Source organism: Malaclemys terrapin, chromosome 5 (assembly GCF_027887155.1).
Source record: "Malaclemys terrapin pileata isolate rMalTer1 chromosome 5, rMalTer1.hap1, whole genome shotgun sequence".
NCBI lineage: Eukaryota > Metazoa > Chordata > Testudines > Emydidae > Malaclemys > Malaclemys terrapin.
The window spans coordinates 143,421,216-143,442,516 of NC_071509.1; the positions used below are offsets into that span (position 1 = coordinate 143,421,216).

Consider the following 21,301-nt stretch of genomic DNA (forward strand, 5'->3'; position numbering starts at 1 on the left):
GAGCCAAGTGATTATGGGAATCTCGCTGCTCGCAGTTTAAAACAGCTGCTGTGCTGCGTGAGTGCAGAGTAAGGATTGCCGCATTAAGCTTCAGCTGCCCTTGTTGGGGCAGATTTCTGTCTGTGAGCTGGCATTGGGGGTGAGCACCCTCCCCCCTGGGTTTTGGACAGCTGCTTTGTGCCTCAGCTTCTCCACCCATGTCCAAGGGTGGCAGGCTGTATTCATCAGTGTGCTGGAAATGCACTCTAGCATTTACTAAGGGGCTGGCGCCCCCATTAGAAAGAGTCCCTTGCTGCCCCAGGGCTCCTCCACTTGCGAGCACCCCACCCCAGCCATTCCTGGCTTCCCACAGATCGGGGCTGTTCCTGGGGGAGCTGGGATGTCTAGGACTGGCTTGAAGCACTGGGTGTTGGTGCGGCAGCCAGGGCTTGACTGGTGAACCTTTATCAGGGGCCAGACCTGTCCCTCCTGGTACAACGGGAGCCAGATCACAGGCACCTTAAGCCAAGAAAACCACTTTGGCCTTAGGCAGAAATGAAGGCTTCTCCAGCCCGACCCTCCTGCTCCCAGTGCAGGCCCAGGGTTACTGCTCCCGCCAGCTCCCACCAGCCAGCGCCCTTCCCTCCCCCCCGAGCAATGGTCCAGGCTCCCTGCACGAAAGGGGTTAATTTGGAGGCCTTGCAATAGGATTTGATTGCTCCCAGTCTCATTTGGACTCGTGATGTTTGCATGTTCCTCCCTCTGCACTGTTCTCCTCAGCACTCAGCCCCCACACTGGACCAAGAGGCCGCTGCAGAGCTGACCCTGGATTGCACTGGCTCTGGTGTAGCTCTGTGTTAGCCTGGTGTAATACCCACGAGAACGGTGCCTCAGGCCCACCCAGCCTGCCTGCAAGAGAGCAGCAATGCAAACATGCTGCTAAGAGCTTCATGGCCAGGCTCGGGGAAGAGCAGCGCAGCCTGGGGACACCTCCAGTCTGGCTAATGTGCCTGCAGCACGCTCGGAGAGGGACGGGGGTGGGTATAACTGAGCTCTGTGACCCCATGACTGGTGTTGCAAAAGTGACTAGGGATGGGTTCGTTACCTCGTCACTTACCACATGAACTTGTCATTGCTTTGCTAAGCTGACTATTCCCAGTCTTTTTAATTGCTCTGCCTACGGCAGCTGTGCCCTGCCCTAAGCACTGGTATCAGACGGTGGTGTGCCTTTTCTAGTTCTAACACAGTGTGATCAGGCTGGCAGGTAGTTGTCAAGGTGTGGGCCTACCATGGTTTTATATCGTGGCAGCACACTCGTGTCTGGTTTTAGTCACTCGCTCTTTCCTAATGGGGCCTAACTTTGTGTTAGCGGGTTTGCCTGCTGCTCACCAGTGGATGTGTTCAGGAAATGCTCCCCGCTGACTCCAGGCACTCTGGATAGTTGGGATTAGTTTTTCCAGCATGCATTATTTTGCACTTAGCTACGCTTAAGTTCAGCTGCCATTCTTTTGTTGCCCAATCACCCACTTGCGTGAAAGCTCAGTTTTGGACTTAACTATCTTGAGTAACTGTCTATTGGCTATAAATTTTGCCACTTTACACCTTTTCCCAGTCCAGTTACAAATATGTTGAACAGCACAGGTCCCAGTACAGCTCCGGGGGGTGAGGGGGAACACCTTTATTTATCGCTCTCTATTGTGAACACTGACCATTTATTTATACCCTTTGTTTCTTAGCATCTAACAAGTTACTGAGCCATGACAGACCTTCCCTCTTATCCCATGACAGCTTACTTTGCTTAAGTGCCTTTGGTGAGAGACCTCATCAAAGGCTTTCTGAAAATCCAAATACACTAGATCACCCGGCTCATCTTTGTCCATGTGCTTACTGACTCCCTCAAAGTCGTCTAGTAGATTGGTGAGGCATGATTTTCCCCTTACAAAAACAGTGTTGACGCTGCTTCAGCATAGTGTGGTCATTTATGTAGGTGATGGTTTTGTTCTTTAATAAAATGTCTCCTAATTTAACTGGTACTGAAGTTAGACTTACCAATCTCTAACTGCCAGGATTGCCTCTGGAGCCCTTTTTTAAAACTCAGCGTTTTATTAGCTAGCTGCCAGTCGTTTGGTACATGTGGTTTAAGTGATAGGTTACATGCCACAGTTATTCTGCAATTTCATAGATGAGTTCCTTCAAAACTCTTGAGTGAATTCCCTCTGGGCCTGGTGATGTACTACTGTTTAGTTTGGCAATTTGTTCCAAAACTACTTCTACTAGCACCTCTAGTCGAGCCAGTTCCTCAGACCTGGAACTAAAAACAATGACTTAGGTGGTGATTGCCCCTGCCCACCCCATCACTTCTACAGTGAAGCCTGCTGCAAATAATTATTTGTTGTCCTTAGCAAATTGCTGTTCACATTCTTTCCTAGCCTGCCTAATTATACTTTAACACTTGACTTGCCAGAGTTTATGCTCCTTTCTATTTTCCTCAGTAGGATTTGACTTCCAGTTTTTTAAAGGATGCCTTTTTGCCCCAAACTGCCTGTTGTACTCTGTTTAGCCAGTGCGGCATTTTTTCGGTCCTCTTATTTGCGGTATACATTTAGTTTGAGCCTCTAGTGCGGTGGTTTTAAATAGGCTCCATTTAGTTTGCAGGCATTTCACCCTTGTACCTATTCCTTTTAATTTGCATTTTACTGACTTGTGCAGTTCCTCTTTTTGAAGTTAAATGCTACCGTAGTAGGTTTGTTTTATATGTTACCCTAAACAATGTCACATTTAATTACATTATGATCACTATTAACAAGTTGTTCAGCTATATTCATCTCTTAGACCAGATCCTGTGCTCCACTTAGGACTAAATCAAGAATAGCCTCTTCCCCAGCTGCTCCATTAATGGGGTCTAGACCTTTCTTCCCCCTCTGTATCCAGTCTTGAGGTGACATGTTCCTACTCAGTAGGGGAAATCCCCAGCTATTATTGTTTTGTAACCTCTCTAATTTTTTTGAGCATTTCACAATCACCCGTCTCGTCAGGTGGTCAGCAATATATTCCTATTGCTCTGCTCTAATTGTTCAAGCCTGGGCTGTCTCTCCCTAGAAATTCATTTGTCATTTAACTCTCTGCTTTCTTTCCCATATAGTAGCACTCCTCTACTAGCACTCCCTACTGTCATTCTGACATATTTTGTACTGCTATTACCCGGTCTCATGGATTTCCCTCATTGCACCAGGTTTCAGCAATGCCTATTATATCAATAGCCTCATTTAATGCCAAGCTCTATCTTAATATTTAGACTGCTGGCATTTGTACAGCATGTCAATAGTGACTTGCTTATCTTCATGTTATATTTAAAGGGACTCTTTTTTGGTTAACTGTCCCTCACTAGCACCTACCTGTCTTTATCTTAGTAAAGAGGATTGGAAAAAGTTGGTAGAGTTCCCTTTTAATAAATCCTACACTCAGGGATGTCTCTACGCAAACCATTCACTCCTCTGCACGTGTCCGGTTTCCCTTAGCCCTTAGTTTAAAAACTCCTCTATGACCTTTGTAATTGTACATGACAATACCCCTCTTTTGTACACCATTGGCTCATCCACATATTGGAATCCTGGTCCTCATGGATAGAACACTGGATTCAGGAGACACGGCGCTGCCACTGACCTTCACCTGGCTCTGCCTCAGTTTCCCCATCTGTAAAACAGGGATGATACTGACCTCTGTTGCAAAGTGCTTTGAAATCTGCTGCTGGAAAGCACTGTGTAAGAGGAGTAGGAAACAGACAGTGCTGTTGAAAACATATTTATTTTTCTCCAAATGATCTCTCAGGCAATAAATAAAAACAAACATGTCAACTTTCTAAAAAAAACATACATATGTACATCTGACACACCTACAGACATCTGTAGCAAGAGGACCACTGTGAGTGAGGGGGCTGGGCCCAGAAATTATTGCATTGCTCTCTGGATTTTATCCAAAGCTGCCTCCTTGCTGTACCCTTGGAGAAGCATCTGTGGCCACCTTGGTCAGAGAGGGCAGCCAGCTGGACAGATACTGGGCAAACATCAAAAGCAAGGATGCTCTCCTATGGTGGGCCATGGTATTTTGTTACTTAAAGTGCAGGACATAAGATCAGCGGCCATTTGAGGAGCCGGTGCTAAAGCAAATAATGCACCCTCATGTGTGTGTGCCCAGAGAGCAGTGAGACTGTGGGACCAGGGGAGCACTGAGGCCAGGCCACCCTTACCCAAATGGGCTGAGGATAGGGCACCACCAGCTGGAGCTGCCATCTTGTGGATAAAGTGTTAACCTGAGGTCCTGCTAGTTTTGGGCCCATGCTCAGTGAAGACCTCCCGGGAGCAGGAAAGGCCTGGTGACGGGAAGCCTCCCCTGCCAGGTAGAGCTGTCCCTGAAAGTCAATACCTGCTGTGATGCCAAGGGGTTAACACCTGTCTCTCCCCCCCCGATGGCACTGGCACCGGCACCAAGCTCCACTTCTCTCTCTGCCCTGCTACAGTGGCCTGGACTAGGGAATCAGCATTAAGTGCTCACTGCACACAGGACTGTCAGCCACTCACCCCTGAGCTCCAGCGTTAGCTGGCTGCCCCACAGGTGCTGAGGGCAAGGTGCTCACCTCTACCACACTCCAACTGGAAGAAACTGCAAAGATGACAGAGACCCAGTGACAACAGGCCCAGCTAGGGTTTAATGGTTTCTTGCTCTTGGTAAACAAACAGATATGGGTATAGATTCCCTCCCTACAAACACTAAATACAGTAGTTAAAAAAAAAAAAAAAGGGAAGGTGATGGCAGTTTTGAACCCTGCTCCCAGGGAAGAGGTTACAGACTACATGGTGCATTTGCATTAACAGCAGAATTATGAGAAATGCAATTTTGCTCAATGCTAACTGCAGGCTAGTGAGAGTGCTTGGTCTTTTAATTGATCAGATCACGGAGGCCTTGGCTTGGGGAGGAGTTACCGTTTTGGTGTGGAACATACAAAGGGACACATTTTCCAAAACCCAAAACTATGACTGCAAGACATTGGCACATGCAAAAGTCAAAGCAGCTGGAATGTGCAAGTACCCAATGTTGACTGGAGCTCAGAGGTGCAGCTTAGCTGCCTATGTTGAACATTTGAGCCGAACTATCTTCATTTAACAGACTGGTTTTTAATGCAAGGATGAATGTTCTACTTCCCCTGGTTGGGCACTGAGAGTTTATTCCTTTAATGGGTAATTTTAGCACATTCCAACCCAGGCTGAGTCAGGGGCCAAGCTGGTATTTAAGGGGGCTGAAAGAGAAGAGAAACCTCTGCTCAGAAAGGGTTGGTGGGGGCATTATTGAGATACCATTTTGGCATTGCTTCCTTCTGCCATAAGCAGCCCACCACAGGGCAGAACAGTCAGCTTGTCCAGCAGTATTTAGGTCTGGGGAACTGATGGTTCTCAGCTGTGCAACTGCTCTGGGGAGAGTTTCAAACAGAACTAAAAGGGACAAATCCCATGGAGAAATCAACACTGCTAGAAAGGCAAGGGAAGATCTGTCAGCAGTGAAAAGTGTCTGTCCCCAAGTGGCCAGAATGGTCCAACAGCCCAGACATAGCAGAGGAAATCGCTCCATTAGCTGCTGCTTTGTTTTTTATTTCAATCTGCTGCGCTGGAAAATTGGGCTTGCTGCCATGGACCCCATGGTTGTCTCTACGCCACCCAACAGAAATAAAACCCAGACTTGTGGCTCAGAGCTCCCAGGTTTCAGAGCCCAGGCTCCAGCCCAAGCTAGAATATCTACACAGTTGTTCATACCTCCCAGACCAAGCCCAATTCAGCTGACCCAAGCTCTGAGATTTGCTGCTGCAGGGTTCCTGGGGTTTATTTGGGCAGTGTAGACATACCTTGTTAGCCCCAGATCTCAGTAAAATAAATGGGAGTTGTGCCAAGGGGACCAGGATCTGCATGCAGCTAGAGTGACACTAGGGACATTGACAAGGGGACAAAAAGCTAGTAACCACTTTACCAGCAAATGCAGTCTCAGGCAGGATAGAGTCTTAGTATAGCTGGATTCATTCCTGCCCATGAGTCCAGGTTTAGAGCAGGGCATTGCAGACTCATGGCTTTAAATGATGGGTGCCCACTGACTGACACCATCCACACCCAACTGCACTGTACATTCAGAGTGGGAAAGGCCTCCTGCATCCACAGACAGGACAGTGACCGTGCCCTGTCAGAGGTGCCAAGATTCTTCCCTAATGGAGAAAGAACACTGCTCTAGTGGAGAAAAAGGCTATTCTGATTTGGGGAAATAACATTGTTGAGGCAACCAGAGCAGCACCCTACTGTCACTGATGCTTATGAATTACTGATCACCATAGCATGCCATGGTCCCAAACTCCCAGCATGGCACTGTTACCTTATATCTTCAGAGGCTGGATCCCAAGAAAGCATCCAGGAGCCTCAGCACAGAGTCCCCATCAGCTCATGCCAAGATGAACACAATGTTCCAGGAGGAGTGTGAAGAGTGCAAAGCATGTGTACAAGCATTGGCCATGCCCAAGTAAAGAAACCACCCCTTTTCTGATGCAAGATACAAGCAGGGCTAGGAAGGAGACAGGATACTACCCATATGAACTACCCACTATGCACAGAGATTGTTCCTTGGATGGAAGAGTCCATGGTGCAGTGACTGAGTGATTTGAACTCACTTGTGTCCAGCCTGGAAATGCACATGTTAATCCCTGTCCCCCCCGACACAGGAGAATGGTACAGTATCCCCACGCTTGTCCTTGCAGGTGTGTGATAAGATGATTTGTTCTCTAGCTGCTTTGAGACCTGCATGCTGTTGTGCTCATAGTTAAAACATAAATAGGTTATAGAATCACTGACAGCACAAATGTTGCATTTCAATACTCAGAGGAAAGCACTGCAATAAATCTCAGTCTCAAACTTTGTTTTTAGCAAGTCCATGTTTTAAAACCAGAAGTCTCCTGCCCAGGTTAAAAATATTTCTGCTGGGTGTTTGTTTTGGGGGATTTTATTAAAGAAATATTAATGAAAAAAATCAAAACCAGGCACTTTGGGAAATTGTAATTTTCTCCCCCAAAACGAAACTGGTCAGACACATTGTCAGGATTTGTGGAATTCACAACTTCAAGCCTTACTGCTTTAAAAGAAAAAAAATAAATAAATAAAAAAATGAGGTAAGAAGTTTCTCTATGAAAACAAGGACCCCTACAGGCAGCTTGAAGCCAGCAGCAGACCAACCGTTATTGCTTGGTGTCAAGGTGAGAGTGGCAGGGCTGGCTAGCGATGCCAGTCAGTTATTGCAGTCTCATGGCTGGCAGCAGCTGTGAGGTCAGCATCCCTTGTGCTGGAGGCACTGCCCCAGTGCCTTAATTAGTGCCAGGCACTAACAGCTGGGTGAGGTGGTGATGGGGCTGTGCAGGTAGGGGATGCTGCTGGGGGTCGTGTGCATGCCCACAGAGACCGGGAAGCTGAACACAAACTGGGAGGTTGGCGTGGAGGAGGCCTTGCCCCGTTCTCTCAGTGTCCCCGAGGGGCTGGCAGCCTCGGCAGCACAGGAGGTCGCCAGTACTTGGGACTCAAACTGCAGCAGCTGACCCATGAAACTGAAGTTGGGGGAGATGATGCTCCTGCGCTGTTTGACAAACTCAAAGGCCTCCTCTAGTTTCACACGCTTCTTCATCATCAGGTAGGCCAAGCAGATGGTGGCAGAGCGGGAGATGCCAGCCTGGCAGTGCACCAGTACCCGGCCATGGCAGTCCTTCACCAAGTCTGGGGGTGAGAAGGGAGGAGGTGTGAATAGCTCATCCTGCTCACACGGACAGCTCGAGAGCCTCCCCTGCTGACAAGGGGCCACTGGCACCATAGACAGGAGTTGTCAACAGACCAGGCCACAGGAATAGGGCGTCTGTAGGGAGCAGCAGCCACAGCCCTGCTGGTGATGGGGGAGCAGGGTCACAAGCTCCAGACAGCTGCTTGCCATTGGGCACTGCTGGCCGAGGTCTGAGCACTCATCCCTGTGGAAAGCAGGCCCCAGAACTGGGCCACAGCAGGCACCCAAAGTGCGTGGGTGCTTTAGGGGAGCCTTTCCAAACCAGTGTTCAACAGACAGTGGGGCCTGCCCCACTATTGGGCCACAGGAAGGTTCTAGATAGGACACGGGGCCCTGGGCAAATGTACACTTCTCCTGGCTCAGAGGGGAAGCCCCTGGGGCGAGAGAATAAGCCAGCCCTCCCCCCACCTCAGTATCTGTCTTCCTCCACAACCACCACACAGCTTCCAGGCTTAGCCATTAGAGCACACATACCTATATACTCTATTGCTTCCATGAACCAGGAGCTGATGTCGGCCTTGTGGTTATCCTCCACTGGGATGCACTTGTACTGATAGTGTCCTTCGAAGTGATTGGGGCAGTCCGACGAGACGTTCAAGAGGGCTGTGATCCCCAGTGTGTCCAGCATGTCCCTCCGGGCTGCGTGATACGCACTGCCAAGGTAGAGGAAGGGAAGGATTTCGACTGGGCCTCCCTGTTTCCGGAGAGAGCAACACAAAGGCACTGTTAGAGGGGAACATCGCTGGGAGGCCAGGGGAGAACATCACAGGCAGGAGGAAGGAGGCTGGGAGCAGCTACCAGCAAAAGCCAGCAGAGCCTGCATCTTCAAGAGTGACGCAGGATTCAGGGAATCATCTGTTTGAGTGGCCTACTCGGGGCCCTTTGAAAGGGCCTGGTTCCCAGGGTCTCATGTCAGACCACTAAAAACAGAGACATGCAAAATCACTGAGCTTCTGGAAATGTAGGCTTTGGCACCCAGTGGGCAAATAAAACCCTCCAGCTCTGGTGTGAATCCCAAGCATCTCCACTGACGCCAGAGTCACTCTTGGTTCAGGCCCATATAACAGCAGACCGCACACAGCCATAACAGACTAGTCTCCAGAGCGGCACCCATTACAGCAGGCCTTCCCAAATGGGTTACCTGCTCAACCCTGTTGGAATGGATTGTTTCCTCCCAGGAGCCTAGACAGCATGGGGGGACACCCTTTGGAAGAGAAAAATGGTGTCCTGTGCACAGCATGATCTCACATGCACTGTACATGTGAGGTCATGCGATGTGGCTCACAAGTGATGAGTCAGGAGATGGTGGTTTGGGCTATTTGTAGAGACCCCCGCCCCGCTCAGGGTGGTATAAATTTCACGGCATGTGGGAAAACGCTTTAAAACACTGTGCCAAGGTCAGTGTGCATAGTGCTCAGAGCAGGGCTGAAGGACAGGGAAGCTACCTGATCATGCAGGGGGGTCCCACAGGAGCTGCACCCTAGTCCGATTGGCTCCATGCTGGTTGGTGGAGAAATGCTGCTCAGGGATTTTGTTTTTGCACAGAATTCTGGGTACTCCGAATAAAACCTCTCGTAACCTCCTGCAATTAAAGAGACATGCATGAAGGGTCACCCTGGAAAAGTGATTTCATTAGACAAATCTGTCTGCAGAAGGCAGCCTGCATTCCCTGCCAACCTACAGATCCCAAGGGCTGACAGAATGCAGAGACACGGCCGAGCTGCTGCAAAACAGCTCTACATTTGCCACTAGATGTCACTGCTGCAAGGAAACTGCTGCAGGGGATGGCATCAGTCATTTCTAGTCTCCATCTCATTGTACCTGGCTCTCGGGGCAATGCTACCAGTGCACAGGGACGGGGAGGGGTTGCCTAGGACTGCTAGACTACCTGAGGAACATGGCACGTCACCTTAAGGAGCCATTCTGAGCTACTGACCCCACAAGGGGCTATGCTTTGCCCCCCCTCTGGGCTCCCAAGGAGGCATCAGCAGCTCCAGGAAAACCAGTGAGACAAGAGCATTACAGCAGCTCAGCACTTCCCAGGATTGGGCCCTTGGCTCCCAAAGTCCCTGCCCAGGGCTAGCTTTTCCCAACCCCCGAGTGGCCCTTGTGATCAGCAGACACAGCATCTCACTTGAAATCCTGCAGCCAAGGGGTGGGGTGAGCACTGTGTCATCAATACACTTCTCTTCTCAGTGACGCGTGTGTTCCCATCACCCAGCAGAGGAGAGACCCACTCGTTTCTTCCTGTCTGTCACAGCATACCTCCTCCCCACACTGAAGCTACATAATAACCACTGGGCTGGTAAAATCCAGCCCCTTGTCAGCATTTCTATAATTCACGTAAATAACAGAAGCGCCATCCTGGTACCCACGCTGGGCTCAGACCATTGCAAGCCCCCAGTGCACACAGGGAAATTGCCATCGACACTGGTTGATTGCTGTCCCATCCCCACCCTGCAGGGACAGAGATCACTGGTCCTCTCCTGGTCTCCTTGCACTAGTGACACTACACTAGTGGCAGTTATCAGGGCAATCCCCAGTACAGAATCGGTCTTGGATTATTCCATTTTGTGGGTTGCAGCACCATGGCAAGCCAACGCTGACCTGCTCCCACTGAGGTCAGTGACACAGGATGGGGCTCTATGTGAATGTGGGTACATGCACTCAAAGGGCAACATTCCCAGGGACTCACAAGACTGCCCTTGCCATGCATGCAGCATGAGAAGACATGCCCAGTAGCCTTGCTGCAGGAAGGGCCCCAGTCTGCTGTTACATGCCAGAGAGTTCCCTGCAGCAGAGCTGTGTCCAAGGCACAGCTGGGCACAAACTCATTTCTGATCCAGCTTTAGTCCAGGGTCTGATTTGCAAACCCTGCCAACGCCATCATTCACACCCTCTGCACAAGCCTGGCCTCTAGTATCTGCACCCTCTCCCCCCCCCCCCCCCCAAACACAAAAATCCCACATGGGGCAGTTCTAATCTGATCCCCATGGCTGCACTGCACTCCACATGGTTACAGCAGCATAACACCAGGGATGGACCAGAACCAGATGTCAACCAACCTTGTGTCACAACCTCTGTTCTGAAGGGATGGTTTTTGTGGGCCTGCAATTTATACTGCAGAAGTTCTGCACCAGTGGAGCATGACCCCAACCCTTCCAAAGGGTATCACTGTGTCTGAAAGAGGGTCACAACGTGAGGTCAGCATGGGGCTGAGAATCTCTGGTATAGGGCATTAGTAGCCAACTGTGGCCACAGTAGTAGCCTGTCTAACCCTCCCCACCAGTTGGGGAAGGGGTGGGGCAGACTCAGTGCTCATTTATCAATCATCACTCAATTATTCATACTGCAGCAGTGCCCAGAGTCCCCAGTAGTGCTAGGTACTGTACATACACATAAATACAGCCCCTGCCCCATCAAGGTGACAAATCCAGATTTCACATCTCATTTATAATTTCATTTTGCTTAAAGAAATTTGCCCAAATGCAAGTATAGTTCTGGGAAGTGGTTAGGAGCAAACTAGCACCTTCGCTCTCTCAGGGCTGCTAGAATCTTTCCCCAGGTTGCTGTGTCTTCAGGCTGAAAAATCCTGTTGATCAGTTAAGTATCTTTTAGCTTGGAAGGGGACAGGGAAGCAAGATTTTGTCAGAGTAGATAATAGGAGAATGTCCTGCCATCCTTATCTGCTCAAGCTCCCAAAAGAAAGAACGACCTTGTGAAGGCAACTGTTCTGAGTTGTTTATACCAAGGGAAAAAAAACCCTGACAATTTTGAAGGGCAAAAAACTAACATCTTCAAAGGCGTCATACTCCAGAGACTGAAAAGCCAGCTGGACAGAGTGCCGGAGTAAAACAGTTGAGTGCTAGCTCAAGTGATAATGGAGAGCAGAAAACAGGTTAGTGCCAGCTTTCAAAATTAAACGGGTGAGGCCATGACTGGGTAGTTTGTGTCACTGTCTAAAGGAGGCTACATTTGCAATGTCTGAGACTTCTCTTTTCAAGCTACATTGGCCTGCTACTCTCTTCCCATTTACACTTTTCACTCTCGTTCCAGCCTCTTGGAAATGGGACCACGTTGGAGTTAAGGTTTTTATCTTGGACTTGGGGTGGAAAGTACAAAACCAAATAAACTCACAACCCTGTGCTTAGCACCAGATCTAACAAGAGTTATATGAATGACTAGGGAGGTGGGAGGAGGGGAAAAAAACAAAAACAAAAAACCCCACAGACTGTTTACTTTGCATCTCATGCAATAATTTACACTTGTGTGAAGCAACTGAAATGCATAGGTGTAAGTGACTACACCAGGTGAAAGTTAGGTTTGTTACCAGATCAGGATGATTTTACATGGTGGGGGAAATGAGATGCTTATTGTCAATAAGCGCTGGATCTTTGCTGCTCTAGGTCAGCACAAGTCTTGTTCATGCCTTTTCCCCACTGCAGTCTTCTCTGCTCAAAACAGATTTTAAAATTAACACTTGGCCCAGTTCCCCCATGCCTTGCAGTTTATGGAATCAGACAGACAATGCTTATCCCTGTGAGTAAGGGTTTGCTGTATCACACTTACATATATTAAAAAACCACACAAACACAGATCTGATGATGCTGTGGAAACAGCTTGTTGGTTTTCATAATTGTTCATGTGATATTCAATCACAGATGGCTTCATATTTTCCTACCAACAGACAAAACAGAACTGTTATTGATTGGCTCTAGTGCAGGGAATCTCAAACGTCATCTGTTTACCTCCAGGGATATTTCTCTTTTAAACACTAGTGATCTTTGAGTCCTTGTAAATGTTGACCTCTGTTTAAAAATCTATATTGTGCATGTAATTAAGCTGTTTTATCATCACTGCAGGAATCTAGCCATACTAGGGCTATGTCTACACTATGCACCTTTTAGCAACATAGCTGTGCCACTAAAAGGTGTGCTGTATAGCTCCTCTTTGTCAGCAGGAGAGCTCTCCCGCCAACAAAAATCCCCCCTCCTCCCCCAATGAGTGGCGTTAGGAGCAGTCTCCTGCCCACAAAGCACTGTTCACACCAGCACTTTTCGTTGGTAAAACTTTTGTTGCTCAGGGTGGGTGTTTTTTCCCCCCACATCTCTGAATGATAAGTTTTACTGACGAAAGTCCAGTGTAGACAAAGCTGAAGGCCTATGCTTTCTAGGCTAGTTGCTGAAATCTTAATCCACAGATGTGTTCTGTCCCAGCCAGACTACTGCAGTTCTGGGTTTGCAGGTCTTCCAATTACTGTTCCTTGGTGGCAACTTCTATAAAACCCAGCAGACTGATTACCGGGCCTACATTTCTCCTTCCAACATACTGCCCCATATTAGAAGCACATTCACTGAAATACAGCAATAGGTAGATTTCAGGCATGCTTAGTTATCAGGTCTTTTAGGCCTCTAAAGAGATCAACACATCAAATTCTCATGTACCCTTATTTTTGTAGATCTCAGGCTCTGCATTTTTCCTTGTTGCCTTTGAGGTGTGACTCTGTAGCATAGGCAGCAGCAAAAAGAATTGCAATAAGAAGATGGACGAGCACCCACTGTTCAACACCCACCGCACAACAGGTGAGCTGACAGCCTCTGCATTCATAGAAACTCATGCTCTGGAAGGAATAGAAAAGGGTAGTACAACAATTCATGGAGTGCTGGTGGGGGTGTTACATGACCCCTTCTCTTTACAACTGCTAGACTTCCACATGAGGTTACCATTTTGCCAGAATTCTGGTTTCTTTTCTTGTTTGATACCTATAAACAGTTTTCATGTTTTAAGACTATTTTAACTAAGTCTTTAGAGCTTGGACCTTGAAGTCATCACACCCAGGGGAAACTCCCACAGACACTGGTGCTGTGTGTCTCAGAGGACAGAGCTGAATTGCAGCATCAGGCCACAGGCTGTCCTCCAGTCAGCTTCTAGATGGCACCTCTGTCTTCCATACATAGGAACTGACAAGGGGTGAAATCCTGGCCCCACTGAATCAAAGGGTGTTTTGCTATTGACTGCAATGGGGCCAGGATTTAATCTCAGATTCAGATCTCAGGTTCATTTAGACTGGAGTGACTAAGAGCAATGAAGTACACCTCTACCCCAATATAATGCGACCCGATAGAACATGAATTCGGATATAACGCGGTAAAGCAGTGCTCCGGGGAGGGGGTGGGTGCACGGGCTGCGCGCTCTGGCAGATCAAAGCAAGTTGGATATAATGCGGTAAGATTTTTTGGCTCCAGAGGACAGCGTTATATCTGGGTAGAGGTGTACTCACAATCTGGCCCTAAACTGTGAGCAATGCTTCTTGGCTGTGCAATTCTTTATGTATTCAATCCCGAATAAAGGTTGGGATTTAGATCAAGTTTGATTGCACTGGTAAAAAAACTGAACTGGAAATTTGCATTGATTGTGTGCACCTAGTGGGGAACAGGCCAGTTTCAGCAAAGCACTCAAACAGGTTCTATTGTATGCACGTGCTTAAGTTCATCCCTGTTCACCCCCTACTGAAGTCAATGGGATTGTTTTGCAGAATCAAGGCCAGAGAAATGATACCTCCCTCACACAATTTGCTGCCTGATTTAAAAATCTGATGCTAACATTTTGCTCCATCCTGAGGTTCTGCTGCTCATATTATTGAGCGATGTTTTTCTTGCTAGGCAGCCTCTGTATTAAAACACTGCACTCCATGACAGACAGAACCCAAGGCGGGATTACAAGCAATATAAAGTCAGATTGTTCTACAAGAACATCATAGCGGTGATTACAGCAGCTGTGGAATGTGGGCAGGCAGAATGGTCTATAGAAGAAAGGTTTGTGGAGCTGCAGGTTCTTGGGTCTTAATTGTGATTTAGCCACTGCTTCAATAGGTGTTTGGAAAGACATTTTGATCTCCTTGTACTCCAGTTAGCCCAGCTGCACAACTGCTTTAAAGCATGGTTTTACTGTAAAGCAGGTATTACATGTCAACTCGAATGACTCCAATTATATAACAGTAACCCAGGCACAATTTTTAAAAAGACAGATTAAAGTGAATTTAACATAACAGATTTGGGGTCTGATATTGCTCCCATTAACTTCATTTACCCCCACCCCTGGGTCTTAAATGCCATACAAACACCCTTAGGTGTAATAGGTCTTTCTTGGGAAAAAGGTTTGAGAAAGGAGCATAAACACTGCCAAATTAAGTGTAAAAATGTAATAAGAAAAGCCAAAAAGGAGTTGGAAGAACAGCTAGCCAAGAACTCAAAAAGTAAATCAGAAGCAGGAAGACTGCTAAACAACCAGTTTTCAGAGTAGCAGCCGTGTTCGTCTGTATCCGCAAAAAGAACAGGAGTACTTGTGGCACCTTAGAGACTAACACATTTATTAGAGCATAAGCTTTCGTGGGCTACAACCCACTTCTATGTGCATCCGAAGATGTTCTTTTTAAACAACCAGTGAGGCTCCTGGATGATCGAGATACAAAAGGAGCACTTAAAGACGATAAAGTCATTTAGTTTCTCCGCAATGGATTCTTTGCTTCAGTCTTCATGGCGGAGGATGTTAGGGAGATTCCCAAACCTGAACTGTCCTTTGTAGGTGACAAGTCTGAGGAATTGTCAAAGATTGAAGTGTCACTAGAGGTGGTTTTGGAATTAATTGATAAACTTAATAGTAACAAGTCACTGGGACCAGATAGCATTCACCCAAGAGTTCTGAAAACTCAAATGTGAAATTGCAGCACTATTAACCTATGGTTTGTAACCTGTCCTTTAAATCAGCTTCTGTACCCAATGACTGGAAGATAGCTAACGGAACGCCAATATTTAAAAAGTGCTCTAGAGGTGATCCCGGCAATTACAGACCAGTAAGTAACATCAGTACCGGGCAAATTAGTTGAAACAAGAGTAAAGAACAAAGTTGTCAGACACACAGAAAAACAAATCATTGGGCAAAAGTCGACATGGTTTCTGTAAAGGGAAATCATGTCTTACTAATCTATTAGAGCTCTTTCAAGGGGTCAAACAAACATCTGGCGAAGGGGGATCCAGTGGACATAGTGTACTTAGATTTCCAGAAAGCCTTTGACAAGGTCCCCCACCAAAGGCTCTTACGTAAATTAAGCTGTCATGGGATAAAAGGGAAGATCCTGTTATGGATTGAGAACTGGTTAAAAGACAGGGAACAAAGGGTAGGAATGAATTGTAAATTTTCAGAATGGAGAGGGGTAACTAGTGGTGTTCCCCAAGGGTCAGTCCTAGGACCAATCCTATTTAACTTATTCCTAAATGATCTGGAGAAAGGGGTAAACAGTGAGGTGGCAAAGTTTGCCGACGATACTAAACGGCTCAAGATAGTTAAGACCAAAGCAGACTGAAGAAGTTCAAAGAGATCTCACAAAACTAAGTGATTGGGCAACAAAGTGGCAAATGAAATTTAATGTGGATAAATGCAAAGTAATGCACACTGGAAAAAAGTAACCACAACTATACATAGAATATGATGGGGGCTAATTTAGCTACAACTAATCAGGAAAGATCTTGGAGTCATTGTGGATAGTTCTCTGAAGACATCCATGCAGTGTGCAGCGGCAGTCAAAAAAGCAAACAGGATGTTAGGAATCATGAAAAAAGGGAATAGAGAATAAGACCGAGAATATCTTATTGCCCTTATATAAATCCATGGTACACCCAACATCTTGAATACTGCATACAGATGTGGTCTCCTCATCTCAAAAAAGATATAATGCCTTTAGAAAAGGTTCAGAGACGGGAAACTAAAATGACAGAACAAGGAGTAACAGTCTCAAGATGCAGTGGGGGAGGTTTAGGTTGAATATTAGGAAAAATTTTCACTAGGAGGGTAGTGAAGCACTGGAATGGGTTACCTAGGGAGGTGGTGGAATCTCCTTCCTTAGAGGTTTTTAAGGTCAGGCTTGACAAAGCCCTGGCTGGGATGATTTAGTTTGGAATTGGTCCTGCTTTGAGCAGGGGGTTGGACTAGACAACCTCCTGAGATCCCTTCCAACCCTGATATTCTATGATTAGGGGTTTGGAATGGGTCCCATATGAGGAGGGATTAAAGAGGCCAGGACTTTTCAGCTTGGAAAAGAGGAGACTGAGGGGGGATATGATAGAGGTATACAAAATCATGAGTGGTGTGGAGAACGTGAATAAGGAAAAGTTATTTACTTGTTCCCATAATACAAGAACTAGGGGCCACCAAATGAAATTAACGGGCAGCAGGTTTAAAACAAATAAAAGGAAGTTCCTGACATAGCGCAGTCAACCTGTGGAACTCCTTGCCTGAGGAGGTTGTGAAGGCTAGGACTATAACAGGGTTTAAAAGAGAGCTAGATAAATTCATGGAGGTTAAGTCCATTAATGGCTATTAGCCAGGATGGGTAGGGAATGGTGTCCCTAGCCTTTGTTTGTCAGAGGGTGGGGATGGATGGCAGGAGAGAGATCACTTGATCACTCCCTCTGGGGCACCTGGCATTGGCCACTGTTGGTAGACAGGATACTGGGCTGGATGGACCTTTGGTCTGACCCAGTATGGCCATTCTTATATTATGTTCTTATGACTTTACATATAATCTGAGACTGGAGAACCAAAGGGTCAGTTTTACAGGAAGGAATACTTCAGTCAAAAAAGTTGAAAGAAACCAGGTCAGGCCCAACTTTAACTTTTACGTTTAAAAAAAAAAAAATCTCGTCAGTGATTGTATTGAAACAAACTAGCATTTTCAGTTTGCAAAAAGACCAAACATTTATACTAGGTTCCATTGCTATGTAAATGTTTATTCTTAGAAAAGCTCCTGCTCTTTTAACTGTACCTAGTACAATGTAAATGTCAAATACAGCGAAACCCCGCTATACTGCGATGTTTGGGGTCCAAAAAGTAACATCGCGCTAAATGCTGGGTCGCGGTATAGTGGGGTTTCAAGCCAGTCAGTGGTCCCGAAGGCGGTGCATTGATGTGCACAGCCTAGTGCCCAGCAGAGGAGAGAAGCTGCGGCCCCGCGCCTGCCAGGGACAGTGAGCATCGGCACCCGCAGCCCTGGAGCTCTCTGTCCCCGGCAGGCGTGGGGCCGCGGCTTCTATCTGGCTTCAAGAGGAGCCGCGGCCCCGTGCCTGCTGGGGACAGAGAGTTCCAGGGCTGCGGGCTCCTCCCCGTCCATGGTTCCACCCCTTTCTGCTCCTTCCCTGAGGTGCCTCTCAGGGTCCCAGCATTCCACCCCCCCCCCAGCTCCTCAACCCGTTTGCTACCTTATGTCCTCCCACCCCCCCACTGTGGCCCCCCAAGACCAGAGATGCCCGGTCCCCCCATCACAGCCTGAGGCTGCAGTGGGGAGTGAGTGCCCCCCCAACCTGTGACGCTGCCTTCTGGGGCCGCAGGGGGGGGGATCCCAGTGCTTGGGCTTCCCCTACCACCCCCTGCGCTTCTGCTGGGGATGGGTTGGAGCGCTGGGGGCTTCCCCTGCCCCCTCCCCACCTTCTGCTGGGGACACCGTCAGGGAGGCGCGGGTGGCCCCCAGTTGACCACTGCCCCGAGCACTTTGGCAGCACTCTGGCCGCTTTTTTCCTTTTTTCTCTTTTTTGCGCTTCAGCGGTGCTCCAGCCCCCACCCCCTTTTTTTTGCTTGGGGCAGCCGGAGCCACATTATGACCGCGTTACATCCGAATTCGCACGTTATACCGGGGTTTCCCTGTATTATGTTTAAACAATCATCTAATGGCACACACAGATCGCTGTAAGTAAAACCAAAACATTAAAACGCGTTAGCTGTAAGACAAAAATGTAATTCCACTGGGGACTCACATTACCTAAACAAACATGGAAGTAGAAGAATTTTTAATTTTTTCTTCCCCAAAAAACAAAAAAAGTCATTACTGTCAGTCTGCTTTTATAATAGTGACTATTGGAGGTAGACTGTTTATTAAAAACATCAGCAGCCTATACAGCCCAGTTCCAGAGGTTTCTTTCTACTACAATGAACCGCACTTCAGACTACTTTGCTACAGCAAAATCTGCCTTCAGCAATCCAGCATCCCAATGTGAACAATTTATTTTTAAATTTGATTCAAATTAGTTCCATCTACCCAATCTAAAGATCTGCATAGCTCAGTCATTGAGATCAGTGGGAGATGGATTTGTAATCTGCTTTAAAGTTGGACATAGCTGAAGAACACCAGGAAGACAGAATATATTCTATAATCGAGCTTGGTTGAGAACAAAATTCCTGAAATTGTGTATTTTTTTTTTAAAATACAAACCACACATGCATGTGGATCCCATCTGGTTTATCTTAAAATGCATGCTTTGCCTTTAAGAGACCCTTTGGAGCTCAATGTCAATGCTATACTTTAAAAAATAATGTAATAGTCAGTTTAACTCATGAAACAGAAAATTGACTAATTAGAGCATTGTTCTTATCCACAAACCCAGTTAGTTAGCAAAATCAGCACAGACCCAGTCTGACCCAGGGAATGACTCTAGACGGGGTGGGAAAGGACATACAGGAAGGGGCACCAGAACCCTTCAAGAAGGGGAATTAAAAAAATTACATTATTTCTTTATCCTAAAAACACCACAGAAAGCAGACAAATTGAGAAAGTGAAATCCTCCTTGTGCACAGACAATTTTCTTTTGTCTTTAGATAGTAACTGTCTGGAAAAATGTGGCAAACATAAAAATGGTTTTATACAGAAATAAAACAGAGTTCCCTTCAAGAAAGCACATTCCATCTGCCACACCAGGATTGTAAACAGAAGCGAATCTGGCTGGCGCACGTCTAGATTTCTTTTTTGTAACAAACACCCAGCTCAGGTGGTTCCTCCTCCCCAGGTAAAACGTTAAAACGTTAACAAGGGTTGGGGGGTGGAGAGAAGAGAAAACCAGACAACCTAAACCGACACCCCCTCCTTGCAGATCGCCTTCGCGGTTCAACCAAAGGTCACCAGCAGCATTTCCCCCAACAGCTGACCAGTCAAATGGGCAGGAAACAACTGCAGCACCCAATAAAACCCACTGTGCGGGGGGGGGGGGGGGGAGGAGACACCATAAGCCACAGGCGTGCTGCCTAGCTAGCTAACAAAGGGGAAGGAAGGCGAGGGGGTGGGAGTCCTTCGATTAACCCTCCCGTCCCCCCGCCCCACTGAAGCCTGGCTGGGAGTGTGAAAGAATGAATGGAATGTGCCAATAAATGGAAGGAAGGAAATCCCCCCCCCCCGCACTACACCCGGAGCAGCCGCCGGCTCCCAGCGCAGTCCTTCTCCCCCTCCCCGCGAAGCCTGTTCTGGCGGGGGGAGAGGGGGGGCTGTCTGGTACAGCTAAGAAATGCGGCAGGGCGCTTCGCACGGGTGTGCGCAGACACAGGACGAATCCAGCAGTACAGTCCCGTCCCCCCCCGGCCGCCGTGGGGGGAGCAGCCCAGTCCGCCCCACTGCAAGCCAGGTCAGACCCCCGCACATAAAGTCACAGATCAACGGCGGCCCGTCTGCCCCACAATACCGCGCAGAGAGCCAGAGACCACAGGGGACTCCGCCTGCCAGCCTTGTAGCCTAGGAATACAGCCCCCGTCGCCCCCACATGGGTCACACTCAACCTCTTGTAGCCGCGGAATTTACGCCCCCCCCATGCACGGAGCTCCCCCCCCGGCACGCTCCCCCCCATGTACGAGTTCCCCCCCGGCACGCCCCCCCCCATGCACGGAGTTCCCCCCCGGCACGCCCCCCCCATGCACGGAGTTCCCCCCCCGGCACGCCCCCCCCCCATGCACGGAGTTCCCCCCCCGGCACGCCCCCCCCCCATGCACGGAGCTCCCCCCCCGGCACGCCCCCCCGCCCGTGCGCACCTTTGAGCAGGCGGATGTCGGTGCGCGCCGTGTCGCGGCGCAGCGCCCGCACCACCAGCCAGACAGTGCTGTCCTCCCGCAGGCTCTCGGCGCGGGCGCTGCGCTCGTCGTACACCACCACGGCGGAGTAGAGGCCGGAGCGCAGGCGGGTGCGCACCTCGGCCTCGGCCGGCAGGATCTGCTCCAGGCTGACGGCGCCCTTGGCGCGGCGCCGCACGATGCTGTTGCAGCGCACGTTGAGCGCGCCGCGGATGTAGCCGGCGCTGTGGGCCAGGAAGGGCCGGCAGTCCAGCAGCAGGCAGCGCCCGGGGCCCGGCCCGCCCGGCTCGCGGCGCAGGAGCCGCCGCAGCGCGCTGCCCTCCACCTCGCGCAGCTCCCCCATGGCGGGCCGGCCTGGCAGCGGGGCCGCACAGCCGGGAGCCCACAGCGAGCGCGCGGGCCCGGCCCGGCCCTTTACAGCGCCCGGCCCCGCCCCGCCGCCGCGCGCCGCCAGCTGAATGGAGCGCGGGGCTCGCCCGCGCCACGTCACCGCCCGCCCGCCTCCATTCATAAAAGCCAGCCAGGCGGAGCGGAGGGGGCGGCGCTGCTCTCGCTGGTGAATGAGGGCGCGGGGCACGGTTCCTCTGCTCTG

At 48.9% G+C, this 21,301-nt stretch overlaps 1 protein-coding gene across 1 annotated transcript; it reads right to left on the bottom strand.

Annotated features, from left to right (window-relative positions):
* Positions 1-3,764: 3,764 nt before the first annotated feature.
* Positions 3,765-21,072, bottom strand: DUSP4 (dual specificity phosphatase 4). Its single transcript, XM_054030750.1, has 4 exons — positions 20,671-21,072; positions 9,276-9,412; positions 8,305-8,524; positions 3,765-7,769 (listed from the first exon to the last, which is right to left on the bottom strand). The coding sequence occupies exons 1-4, from the start codon at positions 21,050-21,052 to the stop codon at positions 7,384-7,386; spliced, it is 1,125 nt and encodes a 374-aa protein (XP_053886725.1). The 5' UTR covers positions 21,053-21,072; the 3' UTR covers positions 3,765-7,383.
* Between the last annotated feature and the right edge of the window lie 229 nt (positions 21,073-21,301).

Coding starts and splice junctions, on each gene's coding strand:
- DUSP4 (XM_054030750.1), bottom strand. CDS start 21,052: ATGGGGGAGCTGCGCGAGGTGGAGGGCAGCGCGCTGCGGCGGCTCCTG. Junction 8,525..9,275: donor GGACCCCCCTGCATGATCAG/GTAGCTTCCCTG, acceptor CTCCGGAAACAG/GGAGGCCCAGTCGAAATCCT. Junction 7,770..8,304: donor GGAAGCAATAGAGTATATAG/GTATGTGTGCTC, acceptor TCTCACCCCCAG/ACTTGGTGAAGGACTGCCAT.